The 16,445-nt window shown below is 45.5% G+C and overlaps 1 protein-coding gene across 1 annotated transcript in view; it reads right to left on the bottom strand.

Annotated features, from left to right (window-relative positions):
• LOC119970397 (transient receptor potential cation channel subfamily M member 6-like) overlaps positions 1–16,445 on the bottom strand; it is a 282,278-nt gene that overhangs the window by 39,850 nt on the left and 225,983 nt on the right. Inside the window, exons 31-32 of the mRNA XM_038804950.1 lie at positions 7,122–7,144; positions 1,555–1,605 (exon numbers count right to left, since the gene is read on the bottom strand). Coding sequence (XP_038660878.1) covers positions 1,555–1,605; positions 7,122–7,144 — 74 coding nt within the window. The remainder of the gene's footprint in view (positions 1–1,554; positions 1,606–7,121; positions 7,145–16,445) is intronic.

Here is a 16,445-nt window from a genome sequence, read left to right as displayed (position 1 = left end):
TGTTACTAATCTATAGAAAAAGTTTTACATTTAGTTCTTCAAAGGTATTTAATTTTCCTGCTGACACAACCACCAGAGGGTGATGGGAGTCTGGAATGCATGACCAGGGAGGGTAGTTGAGACAGGAAACATCACAATCTTAAAAAAGAACATGGATGAGCACTTGAAATGTCATAATATTCAAGGCTTGGGCCGACTGCTGGAAAGTGGGATTAGTACAGATTAGAGACTTTTTTTTTGTTCGGCAGGCTTGATGGGCCGAAGGCCTCTTCTGTATTGTATGATTCTATGATTCCTGAACTAAGATAGAGCGAAGAGGTGCCTTAACATCCCCTTTTTCTCTCTCTATTAGGAATTAATTTGCAGCTAATTTCCTTCATGACATCAGGGAACCAGTCCTGCAAAACAAAAAGGTAAATCTAAATCTTACTGCTGTGATGCAAAATACTGAGTTGTCAACTGTGTACTTCCACTGACACAACCTTAAGATTCCTTTTAATCAAACAGTACTTCCGGTTTGGAAAACCTTTTTCTTTAAAAATATTGTCCTCCAGTCGCATTTCTTGAAGGTAGTCTGGATATGGAATGGTGTTTAATCGCTCTTGGAATATTGATCCCCTGGTCCGCAGCTGGGAGGCCAACTCCAGGCAGCTGCCATGCTGCCAATGCCAGGGGCGGCCATAACTGGCAGTTTAATTAGTTTAACAAAGCCACGCTGCCAGTTATGGTTTCCTGCCCCAATCTGTCTAACCCAAAAATGGATCAAGGAGGAAGGGTTCAAGTAAACCAGCTTGCCAGCTGACGGCACAAAATTGCACGCCTGCTCACCTCAATTTCCGTCCCTACATTGAGATGAAAACCCTGCCTGTAATTGGTGAATATATTTTATTCATACTATACTTTGGGCAGGAAATTTTTGTTACTGAGGGAAAAAAATGCCAGTATTCTCAAAAAATTCAAAAAGCAATATGTGAGAAGCTACATGACCGGGTTTTGACTGCACAGGAAAAAAGCAGTTTCATAACAGTTAAACAGTTTTATGTCTGGGCACAGCATTTATAATCAAAAAACATTGACACTAAATATTATTTAAGAAATGACACCAGGAAGATAGCGTGCGCAGTTAGAAAGCATGCACAGGTATATGTATTTAAGGTAGCAATCATAATTCTTAATACCGTTAACAATGACTTTTTTGAAGAACTTATACCCAAAACACCTTTGAAGACATAAAATGGCCCTTATTTTAACTTGGCTGCAAATGGATGGATTTTAAGTGAATTAAAAGCTCACCCATACAGTGGCACTGGCAGTATCTGAAGTTGGGATTTGCAAGTGAAAACATCAGTCTCCACAGTAGCCGGTTACATAACAGTACACACACACACACATAATGCAGTATATGGTTCGGAATACAAAATGAAATATTTGATACTGCATAATTTGACACAGTCTTATCTCAACAATTTTGTGAGCAGTGAACAATTAAAACCTCGTTTGTGAACTCTGAATAGATAAGTAGATATTGATGAATTGTGTTCACTCTCTGCTTACCAGAGTAATGGTAGTTCAGATCCTGAGAATTTTTAAATGAGGTGGCAAACCCTGAAACACAATACATCCTGATTATCAAGAGAAATATATCAAGATAGAAGCAGTACTCTTGTACAGTTTTTTAAAAAATTACATGTATATTATTTTTACTGAATGGATTTCCGTTGCTAACATTACTGCAGCACCTCATAGTGGAAGAGCATAGGACAAGATCTTCTCTATAACTAACTGTCATATCAGAACCAATTTTAAATTGAAGGGCGGGGAGGGTGTACATGCTGTGGGAACAATTCCCAGGAGTTAACTGAAATAGAGAGAGGGGGTATGTAGCAATTGGTACTGGGGACAAGACTAAGAGTGGAACCTGGAGGATCAAAAAGTGCGAGAAAGACGAAGACTGAGAGTGGAGACAGGAGGATAAGGGAGTGATAGAAAGAGTGAGACAAAGGGAGGAGCCGGGAGGATAAAAAGTGTAAGAAAGAACAAGACTAAGAGCGGAGTGTTAGTCAGGATCTCCTGAAGTGATGTCAGGATTCAAAAGTGATGCACAGCAAGTGGACGTAACTAATTGGATGGGTATGATCGGGTAAGTATTTACTACTTTATTATTTAGGATTTTTAAGGTCTTATTTTGTGGTTTATCATTTGTGAGGGCTATAACGAGAAGCATGGAATAAGGGCCCGAGAGTAATTGATATAATTTGATAATAAGAACTCAAAACTGTGGTGTGTTCTTCCTGTTCTATGCGGGAAGCCGGGAACATTTCCAGTGCCCAAGGTCAGCATGTGTGCAGGAAGTGTCTCTAGTTGCAGCTCTTGGAAGCCCAGATTTTGGAGGTGGAACGCGGCTGGAGACACTGTGGAGCATTCGCAAGGCGGAGTGTATCATTAGATAGCATGTACAGAGAGGCGATCACACTCTAGACTAAGAGGCCACTGGCAGAAAGGGAATGGGTGACCACCAGGCAAAGCAAAAGAACTAGGCAGCCCGTTCAGGAATCTCTTGTGGCTATTACCCTGCAAAACATATATACCGTTTTGGATACTGTTGAGGAGAAAGCAGCAGCAGCCAAATTTGTTGCACCATGGTTGGCTCCGTTGCACAGGGGAGGAGTAAAAAGTGTGAGAATTCAATAGTTATAGGGGCTTCAATTGTAAGGGGAATAGATAAGCATTTCAGTGGCCACAAACAATACTCTAGGATGGTATGTTACCTCCCTGTGCTCGGATCAAGAATGTCTCAGAGCAGTTACAGGACATTCTGGAGGGGGAGGGTGATTAGCCAGTGGCCGTGGTACACATTGGTACAAATGACATAGATTTAAAAAAGGGATGAGGTCCTAAAAGCTGAATATAGGGAGTGAGGAAGAAAAATGAATAGTAGGACCTCAAAGGTAGTGATCTCAGGACTACTACCTGTGCCACATGCCAGTCAGAGCAGAAATAGCAGGATATCGTAATTAATATGTGGCTCAAGAGATTGTGTGAGGGGAGGGTTTCATTTATGGGACTTTGGATCAGGTCTGGGGGAGGTGGGACCACTACAAATTTGACGGGTTATACCTGGAGAGGACCGGGGCTGATGTCCCAGTGAAAAATAATGGGAATAGAACAAGAAATGTGAAAAAGACAAGTCTTAATGATTTGTGCTTTCATGCACAAAGCATTTGGAATAAAGTGGATGAATTAATTGTGCAAATAGATGTAATCAGGTACGATACAGTCGGGATTATGGAGACATAGCTGCAGGTTGACCAGGGATGGGACATCCATGGGTATTCAACATTTTGGAAGGACAGACAAAAAGGAAACGGTGGTGGTGTTGCATTAAAGAGGAAATTAATGCAATAGTGAAAAAGAACCAGAAAAAGGAACCAACTAAGAACAGGACATCCTAGACTGGCCATTTTGTAATGAGAAAGGAATAACTGGCAATCTAATTGTGCAAGGCCCTTGGGGGTGAGTGACCATAATATGATAGATTCTTCATCAAATGGAGAGTGGCGTAGTTTATTCTGAGACTAGAGTCCTGAATCTTAATAAAGGAAACTATGATGGTATGAGTTGTGAGTTGGCTATGATGGATTGGTAAATATTTCTAAAAGGGATGGTTGGATAGGAAAAGGCAAATATTCAAAGAGCACATGGGTGAACATTCGTTTCACTGATTTCACAGAATCCCTACAGTGCAGAAGGGGGCCATTCGGCCCATTGAGTCTGCATCAATCCTCCAAAAAGCACCCCACATAGACCCAATTCCCCAACCCCTTCCATGTAACCCCACCTAACCAATAAATCGTTGGACACAAAGGGAAAATTTAGCATGACCAATCCAACTATTGGAGGAAACAGGAGCACCCAGAGGAAACCCTCGCAGACACAGGGAGAATGTGAAAACTCCACACTGTCACCCAAGGCTGGAATTGAACCAGGGTCCATGGCACTGTGAGGTTGTAGAACTAACCACTGTGCTACCACTATGATTTATTCCTGTCTGGCACAAAAGTAAAACATAAATGTTGGCCACACCATGGTTTGCAAAGGAAATTAGAGATAGTATTAGATCCAAAGAGGCAAACAAGTTGGCCAAAAAAAACCAGACTGAAGACTGGAAGCAGTTTAGAATTCAGCAAAGGAGGACCAAGTGATTGATCAAAAAGGGGCAAACAGAGTAAGATAGTAAGCTTGCAGGAAACATAAAAACTGATTGTAAAAGTTTCTAAAGGCGTGTGAAGAGAAAAGGAATGGTGAAGACAAATATAGATCCCTTACCGTCAGCAAAAGGGAAATTTATAATGGGGAACAAAGACATGGTTGACCAACTAAATACATACTTTGATTCTGTCTTCACAAAGGAGGTCACAAATAATACAAGAAATGTTGGGGAACACAGGGAGAGGAAGGAATTGAGGGAAATTAGTATTGTTAGAGAAATAGTGTTGGGGAAATTGATGGGATTGAAGGCTGATAAATCTCTAGGGTCTGATAATGTACATCCCAGGGTACTTAAGGAAGTGATCCTCGGAACAGTGGATGCATTGGTGGTCACCTTGCATGATTCTATAGACTCTGGAACAGTTCCCACAGATTGGAGGGGAGCTAATGTAACCCCACTGGTTAAAAAGGGAAATAAAGAGCAAACAGGGAATTATAGATCAGTCAGCCATGTTGGTAGTGAGGAAAATTCTAGACTCCATTATCAAAGATTGTATAGCAGAGCACTTGGAAAACAGTGGTAGAATCTGACAGAGTCCGCATGGATCTATGAAAGGAAAATCCTCCTTGAAAAATCTACTGGAATTCTTTGAGGATGTAAATAGCAGAATTGAAGGTGAGCCAGTGAATGTGATTTATTCAGAATTTCAGAAAGTTTTCAACAAAGTGGAATTGGGGATAGTGTATTGAGATGGATAGCAAACTAGTTGGCAGACAAGAAACAAAGAGTAGGAATAAACAGGTCATTTCCAAATGGCAGGCCGTGACTAGTGAGTACCACAGGGATCGATGCTGGGATCCCAGCTATTCATAATATATATATAAATGATTTAGTTGAGGGAACAAAATGTAATACCTCTACATTTGCAGATGAGACAAAATTGAGTGGGCGGGTGAGCTGTGAGGAGGATGCAGAGATGCTTCAGTGTGATTTGGACAGACTGAGTGAGTGGGCAAATGCATGGCAGATATAATATAAAGTGGATAAATATGAGGTTATCCGCTTAGGTAGCAAAAACAAGGAGGCAGATTATTATCTGAATGGCTATAGATTGAGAGAGGGGAATGTGCAATTAGACCTGGGTGTCCTTGTACGCCAGTTGTTGACAGGAAGCATGCAGGTACAGCATGCGGTAAAGAAAGCAAATGGTATGTTGGCTTTTATAGTGAGATGATTCAAGTACAGGAGCAGGAATGGCTTGCTGAAATGATACAGGGCCTCGGTGAGGCCAGATGTGAAATATTGTGAAATGCAGTTTTGATCTTATCTGAGGAAGGATTTTCTTGTTTTAGAGGAAGTTCAGCAACGTTTATCAGATGGACTCCTGGGATGGCAGGACTGACAACTGAGGAGAGATTGAGTCAGTTAGGATTATATTTGTGGAGTTCAGAAAAATAAGGGGGATCTCATAGAAACCTATAAAGTTCTAACAGGACTAGACAGGGTAGATACAGGAAGGATGTTCCTGGTGGATGGGAGTCCAGAACTAGGCATTACGGTCTGAGAATACAAGGAAGATCATTAAGGTCTGAAATGAGAAGAGATTTCTCCACCCAGAGAATGGTAAACCTGTAGAATTCACTATCACAAAAAGTAGTTCAGGCCAAAACAATATCGGCGGGATTCTCCGTCAGCCAACACTGGAATCGGGTAATGCGATTGGGAGCAGGATCACACGAGGCAAAAATAGTGGCCGTGCCGGGCACCCGACAGAATGACATGCTCAGGTGCCTCGACCATGGCATCAATGCGTTCCACTCCGCTCATACAATAAACGCTGTTGGCATATCATTAGTAGGCCTGACCCGGCATTCTCCGGGGCTCCTGCAATGCTCCACCTCCACCAGGATGAATTACCGATGGCGAGTTTCAGTTGTGTTTTTAAAAATCAGGGAAAGAGGCGCCATGGCTGCTGTGGGAGAGAGAGGGGATATGAAATGTGTCCAACATCGCTATAGTGTGCTGACAGTTGTGCCACTGGCTTGGGGATTTCTGCTAGTGCCGGGGGAAGTATCGGGCGGCAGCCAAGAGGTGTGGTTGATTTTCACCGAACAACATTGCCGCAGCTTGCAAGGCAGCCATGCGTCTGCACACGCCACTGACTGCCCACTGTGAACTTAGTGCCACGGGCCGTATGGGTCCCCCCAGACTACACCGCTAGGTATCCTCTGGGGATGGGCCTGATCCAGCGCAACCAGTTTCACCTTGTTGGCCAGAATGAGTATACGTGGGGGGCGGAGTGCTAATATGCGGCTGCCGCTTGTCAGACTCTCAAGTGGCAATCCCAACCCCAATGAATAGGACATAATTTTTCATTGGAATCGCTCATGTTCCATGTGGTGCCGGTGCTAGCCTATTACCGGTTCCGGAATTGCGGCGGGACTACCACAGATTTTGCTGTCGTATCCATCGATTCTGTCCCAGAATCAACAGTTAGTCTCTGAAACGGAGATTCCCGCCCTATGTTTTTGAGAAGGGCTCTTGGGCAAAAAGCTCATAATGAATGGCGGAGCAGCCACAAAGTGCCGAATGGCCCAATCCTGCTCCTATTTTCTACGTTTCTATGTTTCTAAGGGAGGGCAACATGTCGTGGAGTCAAATAGTTTTCTCATTCAATTTAGGGGAGTCGAACTGGCTATTTTGCAATTTGCAGTTGAAGGCACTGTATCGCAATCAGACAGAGTAGAGACAGTCTGCCGCACAGTCCCACATTGTTTTCAGAAGAAATTATTTTCCAATTTGACACTGAATTTCCCGTAATTTTCAGTAAAATATTCAATGATAAATCACTATTCTCAACACATACACATTTAAACATTTCAAACGTTTCGGTCAAAAGCATACTACTTACCATCAATAACACATGAATTGGACCTGGAAAAGGTTGGAAGTAATAACACATCATTACACACTGAAATACTGAAAGTATATCAACTACTTACATGTCTATTATTACAATCCCAGAACAGACACCAGCAGTGGCTAGGATGCTGTACCGGAACCCCATAGTTTATTTCAGGACTATGCGGAAAGAATGATTCGTTCCAGGAGTGATTACATGAAAAAATAGGGCCTTGGTATTTCTAAAACAAAACTTTATTATGAATACAATATTAAACTTTTAACTTAACCCCGGAAACAATAACTTTTTTTTATTTGTTCATGGGGCGTGGGCATTGCAGGCTGTGCCAGCATTTATTGCCCATCCCTAATTGCCCCTGAGGGGCAGTTAAGAATCAATGACATTGCTGTGGGTCTGGAGTCACATATAGGCCAGACCAGGTAAGGATGGCAGATTTCCTTCCCTAACAAACTGTTACAATCAACAGTGGTTTCATGGTCCTCACTAGACTTTTAATTCCAGATTTTTATTGAATTCAAACTTCACCATCTGCAGTGGTGGAATTTGAACCTGGGACCCCAGAGTACTGCAGGTCTCTGGATTACTAGTCCAGTGACAATGCCACTATGCCACCACCTCCCCAGCCAATTGCCCCTTAACACAACTATACAATTTCCCATTAAACAACAAGAAAAGAAACATACAGCTTTTAATCCATCTTCAAATTAGCAGGACATGGAGTAATATTTGCTTTATAGAAGAGATTTGGCTCTGGTTGGAACCCCTTTAGGCTCTGGCTGAATATCTTCAAATAGCTGCTACAACTAAATTGTTTCAGCCTCTTCCTTGTCTTCAGACAAGACTGCTCTGCTTTAAAATATTGTTACTCTTTTTTTAACTATCCCACTTGGAAAGAATTGTGGACTCGAGGTCAGGGGCATCAGAACTCAGCTCCTCTCTCTCTTGCAATGAGATCAGGCGCCATTTTCCGATCTCTTCCTGCACTGGTGAGCGGAGCTCGTTGGTGCAGGAAACGGGACAAACTGCAGCCACGGCGGAGCGTTCCTCACCGAGACCCAGAAATGAAGAGGAGTCCCGTTTAATAGCGGGGTCATTCTCGGCGCTGCCAGCATAAGGAAACACCCAGCTAAACACACTCAACACGCAACTCATTTCCATTAAATCGCCCATTATCTCTGCAGTCAGCAATAGCATATCAACTTCCCAGGGACCTCCACAGTTGATCCATATTCTTCTAGTCAATTTCACCTGCTACTCCTTTTAAAAACATGACCATTGCAGCCTTACACATTATACTCCCAGGCTTTTAACTCTGAACTTGTCCCAATAGTTAGAAGCCAATATTCCTAAAATCCTCCAATCATCACCTTATTGTGTTTCTCATATGTGGAAATTCTTTATGGTCTATAAGGTAAGTGCTTTTAGAATGTCTTTGAGTATATCAGAGCCAAAAACCTCAGTTAGTTGGATGGCTAGAATGTGATGCGGAACGATTGGTGTATATTCAATCCCAATACTGGCTGTGGTAGTTCATGGAGTCCTGCATCCTCACCTTCCCCTACATTTGCTGAGTGGGGACCCTTGAGCTAGATAAATTAATTGTCTCTAGCTAAGGGAGATAGATGCCTGTAGTCCTATTTACTGAGCATTGTCTCACTATCAAGTAGCATTGCAAAGGGACATCCTGAAACATAGAACATAGAACAGTACAGCACAGAACAGGCCTTTCGGCCCTCGATGTTGTGCCGAGCAATGATCACCCTACTCAAACCCACGTATCCACCCTATATCCGTAACCCAACAACCCCCCCCCCCCCCCTTAACCTTACTTTTTAGGACACTACGGGCAATTTAGCAAGGCCAATCCACCTAACCCGCACATCTTTGGACTGTGGGAGGAAACCGGAGCACCTGGAGGAAACCCACGCACACACGGGGAGGACGTGCAGACTCCGCACAGACAGTGACCCAGCCGGGAACCGAACCTGGAATCCTGGAGCTGTGAAGCATTTATGCTAACCACCATGTTACCGTGCTGCCCCAAGAGAAATGGAGTTCTCATCCCTCAGGCTGAAGTCCATCCATACAATCCAACAAGGAATTGTATCGAGTGTGAGAAAGGGAAAATAAGTCCTCTATTGGAACAAAAGAGGCTCGGCCCGCCGATAGGTAGGCCCCTGGGTTTGGACCCCCCTCACCCATCCTCCCCCGCCCCCCCCCCCCCCCCTCAGGCCACCCCCAGATGCATCCATGCCGAGCTCCCGCCAGGTAAGAGTAGGTGTGAATGGCACCATTGGGTCCTGGCTCTTCTTGCGAGGCCATGAGACCCATCCCGGGCGGAGAATCGCTGGATATTCCCAGTATCACCCAGTAGAGTGGCCCCCGTCCGGCGGCGCGCCACAACGACCACGCCAGCGCCAATGGGGCGGTTCTGCACTCTCTGGAGAATCAGCGGACCGGCATCGGGGCGGCATTGCGCGATTTGCACCCGTCCATGCGATTCTCCGGCCTGGCCCCGGGGTGAGAGAATCCCGCCCCCTGCTTCAGCTGGCTGAACTGTAACTCCTCCATGAAGGAACCGTCATTGGACTCCGACATTTTGGACACTGGCAATCACGTGAATTGATATCCGCATGCAAGGTGTTTTTCCTCCAATTTGTGAGATCTCCTCTTTCCTATCTTCGTATTAGATCATAGATCATAGATCATAGAATTTACAGTGCAGAAGGAGGCCATTCGGCCCATCAAGTCTGCACCGGTTCCTGGAAAGAGCACCCCTACCCAAGGTTAACATCTCCACCCTATCCCCATAACCCAGTAACCCCACCCAACACTAAGAGCAATTTTGGACACTAAGGGCAATTTATCATGTCCAATCCACCTAACTTGCACATCTTTGGACTGTGGGAGGAAACCGGAGCACCCGGAGGAAACCCACGCACACACGGGGAGGATGTGCAGACTCCGCACAGACAGTGACCCATGCCGGAATTGAACCTGGGACCCTGGAGCTGTGAAGCGATTGTGCTATCCACAATGCTGCCGTGCTGCGTATTGTGTGCTTCTCTGTGTGTATATGAAGTTGGGACCAGTCCCTGGGGTTGAATCTGTGAGTAAACACAGGGCGGAATTCTCCCATTCAGGACCAAGTCCTTGGTGGGGCCAGGAATGGGGAATGTTTCCTGCTGCACAGGCCGATGGAAAACCATGCCATATCTTCCAACCCCAGCATAATTCATTATGCACATAGTGGTGTTGCACCATCTTCCATGGCAGGCCAAACCCGCTAGCCATATTTAAAAGGTGCCCGAATCACTGACCCACCATTAAAAAAGAATATAAACCTCCTGAAGAAAATAGATGAAGCTCCTAAAAAAGATGAATATCCAGGGACACACTGAGGCTGGAAGATGGATTTCTATTAAGTCACTGAAACTGGAAGATGCACCTGATGGACACTCCCCCCACCCACTGCTGTGTGTTCCAAAATCACTGGTAGTGTCCATTCTGAACTCCTGAGGTAGCCACAGGCCTTCTTCAAGTAACTCCCGGCTTTTTCATACCATGTTGGTCCAGATACGTCCTACACCGTATGTTTTTCCTCTGGCGTCATGGAGAATCGGTTGTGGGCCGGCGGTGGGATTCCAGTTATGCCTTCATCTGCTTTCCATTAGTGGTTTCACAACAGCTTCTAGTGTGATTCCCAATTCACCATGTTGGGCAGCACGGAATGTCCCACTGTAATTTAACGCTGATGCAGGCTAACAATTGAGGAAGATCATGGCCAGAAAAGGGCACTGTCCAAAAGGATAGTGAATGTGGTGACACTCAAGGGAACTATCTCTACTTAAAAGGAACAGCTTGCACAGCTATGAAGCAAGAGTAGTGGAGTGGAACTCAGTGGATGACTCTTTCACAGGGCTAGCACAGGCATAATGGTCAAATAACGTCTTCCTGTGGTGTGTTATTCATTCTGATTTTATCTGACCTCATTATTAACAGTAATAACAAAAGTGAAGATATAAAACCATCATAATAGCAGGTGAACAGTCCGACGTTCAACCAACCCTTTCAACTCCCAGACTGTGCCTACGTACCTCCAGTTTCTATCAGAAAGTAAATTCATAGACCATTCCTTGCCAAAATCAACTGAAATAAATGATGGTCCGTCTGATCTGATATAACTTAGCTTGTGATGGATCCTGCTCACTCTGCAGTTTAGCTTGTAATTAAACTTTATTTGTAGTTGACTATCTGAATGATGATGTGGAGATGCCGGCGTTGGACTGGAGTTGGCACAGTAAGAAGTCTTACAACACCAGGTTAAAGTCCAACAGGTTTGTTTGAAACACTAGCTTTCGGAGCACTGCTCCTTCCTCAGGTGAATTCACTATCTGAATGATCACATCAAGAAAAGGTTTGCCCTGCAATCTGTTGTGACAAACGTTTCAATACAAATCTGCACAGCACTGAGATTAAAGATACAATATTATCAGCTAAACAGTGCAACAAATCAAATGTGTTGTGTAAACAAGAAACACAGTAAAAGCCAGTGATTTATACAAAAGAAAACACTGCTGCTATCTGCAATGTTTGGGATTTGTACAGTAGGTGGCCCGCAGTGGTTTATTTCCCTTGACAGATTGCATGCAGATATTATACTGTTTACCTTTACTCCATTTCACAGTATTGTCATCGTTCTGATCCTCACACATTCCACCCATGATTATTCTGAACATGATTGCCTGAGTGGAACAATGATTGATGGATGCAGCTCTGATTTCTTTGCCCTCTCTGCATCATTCAAAATAATCAACAACCACACTGTTTCTTCACATTGATTCACTTTTCCAGGAACAGCCTCATTTGTTTCACTCTTACTTACCCCAGTGTAACTTCAGACATACCCCATGGATCATCTTATTCTTTATTTATATATTACCCTCAACATTATCACCCATTGACATGGAATTGGTATCCATACATACTGATAAGAACTTAAGGACATAAGACAGCTGTAGACCATATGGCTCCTCAACCCTAATCCACCACTTAATAAGATCATAGTTGATAATACCCAGCTCGGTTTCTCAGCCGTCAGTCTTGGTGCCATGGCTATGTCTGTCACGCTGTTCAGCTAGTGTCAAGTTGTAGATACTTGGGTGTCGGGGTGGCAGTGGGGTGAGTGGGTGGTGTTTGTTTAATGATGCAGGGAGGAAGGGGTTTGTTTCCTGTTGCCGCGGTTGGCTTGCAAATTTCCTGGTTATGTTTATATTGAAAATGCCTTCAATAAAATGTTTTGTTTTTAAAAGTTGTAGATACGTCATGTTACTTCAACAACTTTTTTGGCTTCCAATAACATTTCTCAGCTCCTCCCCTAACCTGGCTACTCACTCAGACTGAATTAAATGGAGCACCACTTTGGCATCCAGTTCAACCATGACCCAAACGTCAATCCCATAATTCTATGCCTCCACCACATTAACTCTCCATCAAGGCACGTGGTTCAATTTTTGAATAATCCCAATGTCTTTAACCATTTATTATTCCAAACATTCAGCACTTTTTGATTAACAGCCCTGGGGTATGTAGAATATTTAGATTTCACTGGTGGTGAGTTTTGAGGAGGGAAAGACATTTAATTAAATGGGATGGTGGTGTACTTGAACCTCACTGCCTTTCTGTTTCCAAAAGTATTAAATTCTGGGCAGTAAGGCCCATGGTTAACCTTGCCACCCTGCTGCCAATTGAGGCCCTTAAGTAACTAACGGCCACTTACAAGTCTTATCCCACCACTCTGGGATTAAACCATCTGCAGGTGGGACTGCTACGTGCATGGCAGGTGAACCTGTGCGGGTTTCTTGTTACCTCGGGAAGGGGCATCCCTCCATCAAAGGCATTCCATGTGTGATCAAGGGAGTGGGTATTGGAAAGGTGGGGAACTAAGAGCCATCCCATGCCCTTCCTTCCAACTCCGCTGACCCCTCTCTCCCCTAGCCCTCACACTGTGAAACCCCTCTACTCCGATTACTTACCTAGCTGGGTCTTCCACAATCCTGGAATTCAGGAGGATGTCCTTCCAGAAGCCAGTAGTGGCCTCCTCAGTGGTGCTGCTCAGCTCCAGAGCTGCTGGCCTCTGAATGGCCGGCAGTTCTCGCCATGCTGAACTTCCGCCTTCAAGGGTCTTGATTCTAGGGGAAATCCTGCCGGTGACTTTGGCATTGCCTAAGTGGAGGGTGGTTCAGCAGGCCTACCTGTAAAGAGGCACTGTAGGTCTCTCACCGGCTCTCTATCAGGCAGCAGAGACCATCAACGTCACAAGATTCTGATTTCATCAGCCACAGAGAAGGAGTACTACTTCAAATCATTCAGGATAAATATAGGCCAGGAATAACTCCCCTGCTCTTCTTTTAAAATAATGCCATGGAATCTTTTACATCCACCCAAAAAATGGAGATGGTTAAGAACTTAGTTCAACATCCCTACCTGAAAGACAGCTTGGAACTCAGTACCGCACAACTGTCAGCCTTGATTTTTGTGTTCAAGCCATGGAGCTTCAGTGATGGAGCCATGGTGATTCAGAATCAAGCAAGTTGCTAACTGAACAACAGTTGACATAGTGAGCCACAGATTATAGAGGTTAGAAGCAACATTTAAGCCTACACATATAGTTCTGAACATGGATTTTAAATACTGATCAGACCTAAATTTCCTCTTTTTGTAAGGAGCTTATTTGAAATCTGGGTGTCTGTTAGCTCATTTGGTAGATGGCTAGAGTCTGATGGAAATGATGCCAATGGGCGCAGGTTCAATCCCCATACCGGTTGTGGTATTTCATGGAGACTTTGCCTTGCCCCATGCATATGGAGAGGCATCCTCAAGCTACAAGTTGCCAAAATTCTCTCTCTAATAGAGAGAGATACCTATGGTGCTTTGGAACTATAGTTAGGTGATGTTGTGAAATCCAGGGCGAGGTCAACGCGGCTTCAGGATCAACAATTCTGGCCCATACAGGGGCCTGGGGCGTTCACGCCATTCCAGCTGCTGATCCCGGCGTCAAATGGGCGCCGCGGGATCCACGCATGCGCAGTGGTACTGGCGCCAAAGTGCGCATGCGCAGTGGCTTCCTTCAACGCGCCGGCCCCGACGCAACATGGTGCAGGACTACAGGGGCCGGCGCAGAAGAAAGGAGGCCACCAGGCAGAGAGGCCGGCCTGCCGATTGGTTGGCCCGATCGCAGGCCAGGCCACATTGGAGGCCCCCCGGAGTCATGCCCCCCCCCTCCCCCCCCTCCCACAGGCCGCCCCTGGACCCTTCCACGCTGAGTTCCCGCTGTCTGAGAGCAGGTGTGGACAGCATCGGTGGGATTCGGCTTTTTTATGGCGGCCGCTCAGCCCATCCCGGGATGAGAATCGGCGGGCCGGCCACGTAGAGTGGCCCCTGACCGGCACCACGCCAACCACGCCGGCACCAATGGTGCTGATTCGCCGCTCTGCGGAGAATTGCGTGCCAGCGTTGGGGCGGCGTGTCGTGATTCGTGCCGGTCAGCCCAGGGCTGAGAGAATCCCGCCCCCAGTCTTGAAAGTCTTGATCTAACTACTGGGGTACAGCATAAAATTGCCATTCAAGCTGCAGTTTTTAAAATTTATTCATTCACAGGATGCGGGCATCGCTGGCTGGGCCAGCATTTAATGCCCTTTCCTAATCGCCCTTGAGAAGGTGATGGTGAGCCACCTTCTTGAACTATGCATTTCATCTGACATAGGTAGACCTACATCTGTGACAGGTAGATTGGTGAGGATGAGATGAAGTAGGTTTTTCCTTCTTGTTGGATCCCTCACTATCTGTCACAGACCCAGTCCAGCAGCAATGCTCTGAGGACTTGGCAGGCTCAGTTAGTAATAGTGCTACTGAGCTACTCCTGATGACAGAAGTGACGTCCCCCAACTGGAGTCTATTCTGTGCCCTTGCTGCCTCCAGTGCTTCTTGCAAGAGGCGTTCAACATGAAGGAGTGCTGATTCATCAGCTGCAGAATGCGGGGTGGTAGATTGCAATATCAGGAGATTACCTTACCCATGTTTGACCTGATGCCATGGGAGTTCAGGGTCAAATGTTGAAGACTCCCAGAGTAACTCCCTCCCAACTGCATGCCACAGTGCCACCACCTCTGCCCAGTCTGTCCTGCCATTTACATACCTGGTGATAGTGATGTCTGGGAGATTGTAAAGTATGATTTGGTGAGTATGATGACAAAAGGCTGTTGCTTCACTGTGGGACAGCCTCCAATTTTGGTACAAGCCCCCAGATGTTAATAAGAAGGACTTTGCAGAGTTGACAAAGCTGAATTTGGCATTGTCGTTCATTGGTCATTGGCATTGACCTGCCTAGTTCAATGCAAGGTGGTCCACCCAGTTTCATTAGGGCAGCATGGTGGCACTGGTGCTTCATAGTCCAGGGACCCGGTTCAATTCCAACCTTGGGCCATTGTCTCTGTCGCGTTTGTAAGTTCATCCCATGGCTGCATGAGTTCCCTCCGGGTGCTCTGGTTTCCTCTCACCGTTCAAAGATGTGCAGGTTCGGTTACAAATTGCCCCTTAGTGTCCAAGGATGCACAGGTTAGGTTGTGGGGTTATGGGGATAAGGTGGGGCGGACAGGGGAGTGGACATAGGTAGAGTGCTCATTTGAAGGGCCGGTGCAGACTCGATGGGCCAAATTGCCTCCTTCTGCACAGTAGGGATTCTATGATTCCTTCTAGATTTCATAGAGGTTTGATACAACTAAGAGGCTTGCTTTACCATTTTAGAGGGCATTTAAGATGCAACCACATCGTCGTAAACCTGGAATGTAATCCCGACCAGGTAAGGGCACCAATTTCAACAATTGCTTCATGGTCACCATTACCGAGGCCAGCTTTATATTCCAGATTTATGAAATGAATTTAAATTCCCCTATCTGCTATGGTGGGATTTGAACGTATGTCACCAGACCATTAGGCTGGGCCACTGGATTACAAGTCTGGTGACATTACTATGATGCCACCACTCTCTTGCTGAGAGTGGCTGCAGAATGTTAGACTGATGCTCCTTTGATGTTTTGGTTCAACATACATTGTGGGACAGAGCGAATGAAGATATATTCTACATCCAACTCAGCTACTGAGCGGGGCAGCACAGTAACATTGTGCATAGCACAATTGCTTCACAGCTCCAGGGTCCCAGGTTCGATTCCCGGCTTGGGTCACTGTCTGTGCGGAGTCTGCACATTCTCCCCATGTGTACGTGGGTTTCCTCCGGGTGCTCCGGTTTCCTCC

Source organism: Scyliorhinus canicula, chromosome 8 (genome assembly GCF_902713615.1).
Source record: "Scyliorhinus canicula chromosome 8, sScyCan1.1, whole genome shotgun sequence".
In the NCBI taxonomy this organism is placed as follows: Eukaryota; Metazoa; Chordata; class Chondrichthyes; order Carcharhiniformes; family Scyliorhinidae; genus Scyliorhinus; species Scyliorhinus canicula.
Note: the sequence above shows the minus strand (reverse complement) of the source record. Positions and strands in the feature narration are given on the sequence as shown.